Source organism: Sapajus apella, unplaced genomic scaffold, assembly GCF_009761245.1.
Source record: "Sapajus apella isolate SASKATOON/1434 unplaced genomic scaffold, GSC_monkey_1.0 scaffold97, whole genome shotgun sequence".
Lineage (NCBI taxonomy): Eukaryota > Metazoa > Chordata > Mammalia > Primates > Cebidae > Sapajus > Sapajus apella.
The window spans coordinates 6,002,765-6,012,585 of record NW_022437037.1 but is presented as its reverse complement, the minus strand read 5'-3'; the positions used below and the strand labels follow the sequence as shown (position 1 = coordinate 6,012,585).

At 55.2% G+C, this 9,821-nt stretch overlaps 1 protein-coding gene across 1 annotated transcript in view; it reads right to left on the bottom strand.

Annotated features, from left to right (window-relative positions):
- The window catches only part of PLPP7 (phospholipid phosphatase 7 (inactive)), a 22,499-nt gene extending 14,622 nt beyond the window's left edge, over positions 1 to 7,877 (bottom strand). Inside the window, exon 1 of the mRNA XM_032257632.1 lies at positions 6,569 to 7,877. Within this exon, the coding sequence (XP_032113523.1) occupies positions 6,569 to 7,019 (451 nt within the window). The 5' untranslated portion in view covers positions 7,020 to 7,877. The remainder of the gene's footprint in view (positions 1 to 6,568) is intronic.
- Between the last annotated feature and the right edge of the window lie 1,944 nt (positions 7,878 to 9,821).

Here is a 9,821-nt window from a genome sequence, read left to right as displayed (position 1 = left end):
GAAGGAAGGAAGGAAGGAAGGAAGGAAGGAAGGAAGGAAGGAAGGAAGGAAAGAAAATGCTGTCAACATCAATGATGGTTAGAGAAAGGCAAAGCAAAATCACAATGAGGGCCAGGTGCAGTGGCTCACGTCCGTAATTGCAGGACTTTGGGAGGCCAAGGCAAGAGGATCACTTGAGGTCAAGAGTTTGAGACCAGCCTGACCAACATGGTGAAACCTCATCTCTACGAAAAATTAGCTGGGCATGGTGGGGGGCACCTGTAGTCCCAGCTGCTCGGGAGGCTGGGGCAGGGGAATGGCTTGAACCTGGGAGGTGGAGGTTGCAGTGAGCTGAGATCGCACCACTGCACTCCAGCCTGAGCCATATAGTGTGACTATGTCTCAAATAAACAAACAAACAAAAATCCTAAAAACAAAACGAAATAAAAACAAACAAAAAAATACCCCAAACCACAAGGAGATACCACGTCACGCCCATTAGGATGACTAAGATTGAAAAACCAGATAATGAGGGCTGGTGAAGACGTGGACTTCCCGGAGCTCTTGTGCCTCGCTGGGGGAATGTAAATAATGCAGCCACTGTGGGAAACAGTGGGACAGTTCCTCAATCAAGTAAACATAAAACCGCCCTGTGATCCAGCACCCACTTCTGAGTAGACGACCAGGAGGACGGAAAGCAAGGGCTCAAGAAGATACATATACACCTGTGCTCACGGCAGCGTTACTCAGCACAGACAAAAGATGGAAGAGACCAAAGTGTCCACGGGTGGACGAACGGACACTCAAAGCGTGGTCCATCCCTTAAGGGAGCATTATGCAGCCTCAGAGAGGAAGGAAATGCTGACGCCCGCTACAGTGTGGATGGACCTCGAGGATATTATGCTAAATGATATCAGCCAGTCACAAAAGACAAATACAGTACGATTCCACCTATGTGAGGACCCTAGAACAGTCAAATCCACAGAGACAGAACGTAGAATAGAGGTTGCCAGGGGCTGGGGGAGTGGGGAGTGGGAGCTTAATGGGGACAGAACTTCTGTTTTGTTCACCAGGCTGGAGTAAGTGGCGCAATCTTGGCTCACTGCAGCCTCCGCCTCCCAGGCTCAAGCAATTCTCGTGCCTCAGCCTCCCAAGCAGCTGGGACTATAGGCATGCACCACCACATCTGGCTAATTTTTGTATTTTAGCAGAGACAGGGTTTCACCATGTTGGCCAGGATGGTCTCCATCCCTTGACCTTGTGATCCGCCTGCCTCGGCCTCCCAAAGTGCTGGGATAACAGGCGTGAGCCACCACGCCCGGCCAGAGCTTCTGTTTTTAAGATGAAAAATGAAAAGAGTTCTGGATATGGATGGTGGTGATGGCTGCACAGCAGTGTGAATGGACTCAATGCCACCGAACTGTACACTTCAAATAATTAAAATGATCAATTTGATGTTATGTATAACTTATCATAATAAAAAATGACATAAAAATGTAGTTTTCATAGCTGAGCACGGTGGTTCATGCCTGTAATCCCAGCATTTTGGAAGGCTGAGGTGGGTGAGTCATGAGGTCAGGAGTTTGAGACCAGCCTGGCCAACATGGTGAAACCCCATCTCTACTAAAAATACAAAAATTAGCTGGGTGTGGTGGTGCACACCCATAATCTCAGCCGTTTAGGAGGCTGAGGCAGGAGAATCGCTTGAACCTTGGAGGCGGAGGTTGCTGTGAGCTGAGATCACACAACTGCACTCCAGCCTGGGCGACAGAGCAAGACTCTGTGGCAAAAAAAGAAAAAAAAATGTAGTTTTCATATTCAGGAAAATCTCAATAAATACCTAAACTAGCTGGGCGTGGTGGTGGGCACCTGTAGTCCCAGCTACTCAGAAGGCTGAGGCAGGAGAATCACTTGAAGACGGGAAGCAGAGCTTGCAGTGAGCCAAGATCTTGCCACTGCACTCCAGCCTGAGCAACAGAGCGAGATCTTGTCACAAAAATAAACAAACAAACAGAAAGATCCTTTTATAAAGTACATAGACCAAGGCAACAAGATTGGAGGCATTTCCCACCCTAGGACAGGCCATGAGAAACAAGGATGGGCCTGGTCACCTGTCACCTGTCACTGCCTCCCTTCAGATCATCAAGCTGGGTGCTGTGGTGAGGGAGAAGGAAGGGGACAGCATAGTCTAAAGGCATCTAGAGCTCAGAAGGTACCTGGCGGGACGCTGGTCCTGGGCTTCTGACAGTGATGACCATAATGATGAGGGCGACAATCACTGCTTCTTAAGTGTTAACCAACATCAGTAAGCACCAAGCACTTTATGTGTGATTGATCAGGGAGGTCTCCCAACAGCCCCTTTGACGGATGAAGAAACTGAGGCTCAGAGCGGCAAAGTCACTTGCCTGAGTTCCCACAGCAGGGCTGGAATCTGCACTCTAGCCTGGCTGCCTCTGGAGTCCAAGCTTTTGCCTGCGGAATTCTCTTGCCTCAGCCTCCACAGTAGCTGGGACTCCAGGCGCATGCCGCCTCCATGCCCGGCTAATTTTTTGTTTTTTTAGTAGAGACAGAGCTTCACCTTGTTCCCCAGCCTGGTCTCGAACTCCTGAGCTCCGGCGGTACACCTGCCTTGGCCTCCCAAAGTGCCAGGATTACAGACATGAGCCACCATGCCTGGCCCTGAAGTCTTGACAGTGTGTGCTAGGGGAGGGGCAGGCAGGGAGGGCATGGGACTGCCTGGCAAGCAGGGAGCATGCAGAGAACCTCCCTGGACCCAGCAGGACTCTTCCTAGGCTGCAGCTCCCATTTCCCAAGCTCCCAAGTCGGCCTCTTCAGGGCAAAGTGGAACCCAATCCCAATTGCAAGCTTGGAAGCCTTGCTTCCAGCCCAGAGACTGCCCCTGGGGGTTGGCTCAGTGCCTTGGGGCCAGAGCAGGTGGGCCAGGTTAGGCAGGGTTCCCTCACGCTAGGCACTGCGGTGATGGCAGCCATCTGCAGGGCATGTGCTCCATGACACCTACCATGCCAAATGCTTTACCAGCAACCTTCAGAGCCCTGCCACAGACCTATAGCCCCCTTGAACAGATAAGGAAACAGGCTTAGAGTCAGGAACTGACTTGAACAGCTACGTACAGCAAGTAAGGCTCAGAGCAGGGACGTGGACAAAGGCCGGTCTGACCCCAGAGCCTGTGCTCCAGGGTTGAAGGGTGCCCAGACCCCCGAAAGACGAAAAGACAGATGGAACCCTACAGCACGTGCTCAGCAGGTGGTCTGCTTTCCCGAGGCAGAGGACCGTCTCTCCTGGCAGGTCAGGCCAGAGCTTCGGGATTGAGCCTGCCTTGGCCATCTGCTGCGGTTTTCTCCCACCAAGCCGAGGGCTGGGCTGGCATCCCCACGGAATGACCTCGGGGTCCACAGACCCACCCGGCCTGCTCTGTGGCCAGTGCTGAGTGGCTGCCTGGTGCCAGATCCTATGCCCCATGGTCTCAGTACCTGGATATGAAGACAGGCAGCCTCTTTCCAGATAATTCCCCTCCTCAAAGCATGCACGCTCCAGGAGTGTGGTGAACGTGGGTGACATGCCCGACCCACGGGCCCATGGTGAGCAGCAGAGCGGGGTTGGTTTTGCAGTCATAAGGCCTTGAATTTACTTCCTAAACCTACCACTTATAGCTGTGTGGTGGGCAAGTTGCTTGAGCTTTCTGAGCCTCAGTTTACTCATCTGTAAAATGGGTATATTAATGTCTACCTTGAAAGGTCATCAAGACTTTTTTACATCATAAAATAGAGGGCATTCATGCCATTGTCTTTGGTACATAATGAAGCCAATAAATGATGTTTTTAAAGATTGTTAAAAATGTCTATCATTCCTATTCGAGGAGGAAGGCATCTCAAATCTTCATCTTTATCCTGTGGGGCAAACACCTTTGTGCCCATGGCAGCTGGCTGCTGGAATGAGACCGAAGCCTTATCTTAACAAGTGGGCTGCACATTTTTCAATGTTTGGGGCAGGGGAAATGTTCTTAAAAGCAAACATTCCTTTGGGAGGCTGAGGTGGGTGGATCACCTGAGGTCAGGAGTTCAAGACCAGCCTGACCAAGATGGAAAAACCCCATCTCTACTAAAAATACAAAATTACCCAGGCGTGGTGGCACATGCCTGTAATCCCAGCTACTCAGGAGGCTGAGGCCAGAGAATCACTTGAACCCAGGAGGCGAAGGTTGCAGCGAGCTGAGATCGCGCCATTGCACTCCAGCCTGGGCAACAAGAGCGAAACTCTGTCTCAAAAAAAAAAAAAGCAAACATTCCTTTAAAAAAAGATCAAAGCAGAGCTATTTTACTTGGTGATGAGGGGCAGCTTGCTTGCATACCTCCTACCATGGGGAGCTCACCCCCTTACTGGAGCATCCACTGACTGTGGCTAAGTTGAGATGCACCCCCTTTCTTCTCTGATCCTCCCCCTGCCTGAAGCTTCACACAGCCTGAGCTGGTTCCCTTTCTCTCCTCTGAAAACGCAAAGCAAGACTAGAGTTGCTCCCAGGTCTCCTCCTGGCTCCATCACTGACTAGCTGCATGATCTTGGGCTCATTGTCACCCTGTGCCTCAGTTTCCCCCTCTTTACATGGGGAATAATAACAGCACCAAGCTCCATGGGTTATGGTGGAGATCAGAAGCAATGATATGGCTTAGGCAAAGCCCTGGCACACAGCAGGCGCTCAACCAGCGACTTCATCACCTCCCTCGAAGGAAGGAGGGACAGAGGAGATGGGGTTGAGGGAGCAGGATTTAGAGAGAGACTCGGGCTCCACATTCCCACCCCATCCTCTGACTGCAGGCAACCTAACTCCCAACACACTCTTCCTGAACCCTGGCCCTGCGTGAAACTGTGGATAATGAGAGCAGTTTCTGCCCCTGGAAGCGCCTGGCCTAGTGCCTCGGCCACTTTACTCTGTCCCACCCTCCCATGCCCATGGCACCTGGAAGGGCAGAGTGTGTCAGCTGGAGCCGGTGCAAATCTCAAGCCCTGAGGCTCGGCCAGGTTAGGAACCTCAGTTTCCTAATCTGTAAAATGGGCATGATGATGGCACCAACCTTGTGAGGCTGTTTATTCACGAGTAAATCATAAGTAATTGTAATGTAAATAATTTAGTAACAAGAACAAGAAAACCAGTCAGGCATGGTGGCTCATACCTGTAATCCTAGCACTTTGGGAGGCCAAGGGAGGTGAATCACCTCAGGTCAGGAGTTCGAGAGCAGCATGGCCAACATGGCGAAACCCCATCTCTACTAAAAATACAAAAATTAGCCGGGAGTGGTGGTGGGCACCTGTAATCCCAGCCACTTGGGAGGCTGAGGTAGGAGATTCACTTGAATCTAGGAGGTGGAGGTTGTAGTGAGCTGAGATCATGCCACGGCACTCCAGCCTGGGCAACAGAACGAGACTCTGTCTCAAAACAAACAAACACACACAAAACTAGAACAAGAAAACTTCGAAGGTGGCAGACCCGACCATCTCCTCCATGAAGTATCCAATGGTTTCTGCTTCCCTGAGGCTCACCCACAGAGCATGGAGCCTCCAGACTGAGACTACAGTGATGAGATGTGCGTTTTTATTGCAACTTCCTCTGGAGCACGAGTTCTCCGTGGTCCAACCCAATGCCCCTTTGGAACTGAGATCCTTTGTTCATGTTTGCCTTGCCTGAGACCCCCCACCTCACATGTGCCCCAAATGATGGCCGCACTGGAAAAGACAAGGAAATCGACTCGGGCCTGGCATGGAGGTGGAAGCAGAGGCTCCTGGGGCACCTTGGGGACCTGGTGGTGCCTGGAGGGTGGGCCAGACAGGGGCTGGGCGTCACCTCTGGGTGGAGGGAACGGCTTGCCTCCACATGGGTCCCACGTGGCACCTGGCACAGGGCAGTGCTAATCTGCAAGACGTTGGTGGCAAAGACTTTGGAAACAAACAAACCAACAACTGGGTCCCCGACCCCTTCTCCAGTGCCTGCCCCTGGGAAGGAACAGGGAAGGACTCCAGGAGGCTGTGAGTGGGTGGCAGTCCCAACTGGACTCCTTGGGTCCCCAGACCCTGCCGGAGAAACCTGGGCAGCTTGCCCGGTTCCTGAACCAAGAGGGGAGGTGCTCATGGGGCAGCTCACAGGCACTGCCTGGGAGCAGTCAAGGAATGGGGACCCTAGCTGCAGGGCAGGAGTCAGACAGCGACGCCCCATTCCAGGATGCCCACCAGGGCCCTGACCGTCTCCTGTGAGGGCACTGCCTCTGGCCCAGCCTCTCTTCAAGCCGCCTCTGGGCAGCGGTGCACTTTACTGAGCAGACCCTCCTCATGGGGCCTCACTGGCCTCTGCCTTCTTTCGGCCCCCCACGTGGCAGGGGGGCCTTGCCTGTGCATCCCTGGCACTCGCTCCCCCACGCCGGAGCCTGCCCGTTTCTGGGGCACCCTTCCTGCCTAACCTCATTAGACCGTCCCAGCCGGTTTCTGAGGGCCGTGCGGGTCCTGGCCAAGGCGGGTCTGTGCAGGCCTGGCTCCCTCTCGAGGGCCCTGACAGTGGGCAGCGGGCGGCGGGCACACTCACCCAGGAGCAGGTTCATGAGCACCTCCTGACCGGCCAGCGTGCTGCTCTTCACCAGGCAGAGGATGGTGCCCCCGATCCAGGGGATGCCATGGCCCGTGATGCCAATGAGCTTGACCATGGAGCGGGCACTGGCCCAGGACGCCGCCCGGCCGGCGCACACCCCGAGCCGCTTGGACATGCAGATGTCGATGGCCAGCAGGGAGTTGAAGGCGATGCCCTTGAAGGAGGGGTTCAGCTGCATGCAGTCTTCCTCGGGCAGCTGCTGGGACTGACGCCGCTCTCGGGCCCCGTCGCCAGCGGGTGGGGGCTGTGCCGAGGGGCCCGAGGCCTTCCTGGCTGAGCTGCGGGGCTCTGGGGCCCCCTTGGGGGGCTGGTTCAGGGACAGGAACTCAGCCCGGTTGAGGACGTTGTTGCGGTCTCGGGCGCGGGCCCGGCTCTGGGAAGCTGGCATGGTGACCTCGCTCACCCTGAGAGGCCCGATGCCAGCCCGGCTCCAAGGGCCTTCTCCCCGAAGACAAGAGCTGCCCCCACAGCCGCCACCGTGGCTGCCTCCCTGCCTTCTCCGCGGCAGCGGTTAAATATAGGGTGGAGGGTTGCACATGGCTGTTTACCTCCGCTGCCACCCGGCTCCAAGGGGACGTCAGTGCCAGCCGGGCAGCCAATCCAGCCCTCCAATGGGGGCCTGCACCAGCAGAGCCGCTGGGAGGCCAGGAGTCCACAGCTGCGGCCTGGCTGCCTTGGGCCTGGGCTATTTAAATCGCCCAATGGCTCGTCCCTGGGCTTGGGGAACTCTGGGAAATGTAGTCCTCCTGCTGCTCTGGACTCGGCGGTGTCCTTGGCCTCTGACAGAGCAGAGGTGGGACCTGGACTTACCCTGCTTTTACCTGCTTCCCTCTGAGCCGTCCAGACCCCTGCAAGCCAGCTCTGCCTGCCTCAGCGGTTTGGCAGATTGAATCTGGCCCTGTAAACGGGATGGTGTAGCTCAGGCAGAGGCCTGCTGGGGCATCAGATGGAGTGAACCACTTCAGCGACAGCATCATCCTGGGTCCCTGGGGCCAAGCCCAGCTCCCAACTCTATGACAGCATTCATTAGCTGGCAGGTCTTCTCTTTTTTTTTTTTTTTTTTTTTTTTAATCATTCTTGAATTCAGCTTCAGCACATCACAGTCCAATCAAATGACAATCCATGAGCTTTGATTTCCATCGGGGGAGGGGTAAGGAGTTGGTTGGTAATGGATCGCCTCTTGGAGGTTGCCTCCACTCCCTGGAATTTTGAGAAGGACAGGAGTGTGACAGCAGCTTCGGGCAAACTGTAGGTAGCTCCCAAGCACCTGGCACACTGCAGGAAGCTCTCAGTTCAGTGGGATGGAAGGAATGGCACACGTAAGTGATCACAAGTGCACAAATGTGTGGCAGGCTCCCAGTAGTGGTGCTCCAGGTCTGGTCTGGGAGTCGTGGACAGGCCCCCCAGGAAGGAAGAACAGAGGGGGAGCCCCAGCCGGGCAGAGCCTGCCTTGCAGGAGGCCGGGGAGGGTCGTGGGGCTGCATGGGGTCCAAGGGGTGAGAGGCTGCAAATCCAGAACGCAGACAAAGAGGACTTGGCCAAGCATTTGGGATGTGAGCAGGCATTCACCTGGGCCACTTGTGGGAGTCCAAAGTCTCCACAGCCTTTTAGGGCTGACTGGGTCTGGGCTCAATGGGGAAAGCTGCCCATTTAAGCTGACCAGAAGAGTCATAAGCCAGCTCCTCCATCTCTTGATTCTGGGTGACCAAGGCTTGTCTGCTCAGCCCAGATGAAGGCAGGAGGCTGCAACTTCTCTTCCAACCATGGAGGCCGCCCACGGTGCCTCAGGTCCTCCTGGAGCCTTCCAAGAACAGGAAGCTGCCCCAGGAGGGAGTGGGTGTTCCCTGGCCACGGGGGATGGGCACGCAGGCTCTGGAGTCAGAAAGATGGGGCTCTGCCCCGCCACCAACCAGCTGGGAGACCTTGAACAAGTCACTTGGCCTCCCTGGACCTTGGTGTTTCTACGCGTCATATGGAAATGACAGTGTCCACCTCTTAGGGCTCTCGTGAGTCTCAGTGAGACGGTGTCTGTGAAACACTGAGCTGGGTCCCTGCGGCAGAGTGAGTTAGGAATTGATTTCAACCCCTTGGGTTAGGAATGGATTTCATTTGGCAAATGAGGCACAGCCTTCTCTCCCTTTTGAGTGCCCTCTTCAGCAGGGTCCAACCCTGTGGTCTGGCCTCCATCCCATTCCTGGCAGGGGTGAGGCCAAAGTCCAGGAGCCCTCAGTCTGGGGTTTTCTGCAGATGCCCCGGCTGGGCCCAGCTGGGCTGGAGCTGGCTAGGCCTGCCTCATTCCTCCTCTCCCCCTCCAGCGTGCTGCACTCAGACCGCGAGGCCAGAGGGGGATGTCACGGCTGCCTGATGTCCTGCCCTCTTGGGTGCAGCAATGATGACATATGCTGCCTCATCCCGGACTCTAGGCGCCTGGAAACAGATGTGCGTGGAAGTGTGCACGCCCGGCACGGACACTGAGCGTGTGCAAGCTCTCTGTGTGCTCAGCTTAACAACACCTAACAGCAGTCCTGTAACACAGCTGTGATATCGTCCCCATTTACAGACATGGAAGCTGAGGCTGAGGGGGTGAAGCCCTCCAGCCAGGAAGCTGAAAAGAGAAGGGGTCTGGCTCCTAAGTGGTCCCTATGGGAGGTGGCACAAGGGTACCTGGACCACAGGGACCTGATCTCATCTCTCCACCAAGCACTAACCCCACTCTCCCTGGGTGGCCTCGGGGGGGCACAGGAGCCTGGCCCAGACAGCGGCTGTTAATACCCAGAGGCTGTGTCAGCATTTCACCTGGCTAGAGCTGCTGGCAGGTTCTGAGAGCCACACTGGACCTCACCCTGGCGGGGCCATGGGGTCCAATGTGGCTCCTGCCCAGCAGTAGTTAAGACATAAAGTATGCGATAGGACAGCCCCAGGTTCAAACCCTAGCTCAGCCACCTCCAGTTGAGTGACCCCAGACAAGTTCTTCAGCCCTTCCAAGCCCATTTTCGCCTTTGAGAGCTGGCAAGAAGATTGCGTGAAGGGCTCTTTTTGTCCGTGATAGTTTTGGTGGCTTCCCCCAGGACTCTGAGACCTGCTCCTCTCCTTCCTATGGGTGGGGAGGGGCGACTCTGTTCACATTCTCAGGTAGCTGAGAAGCAAGCAACCTGAACCACCTACTGTAGCACCCAGACACAGAAAGGAA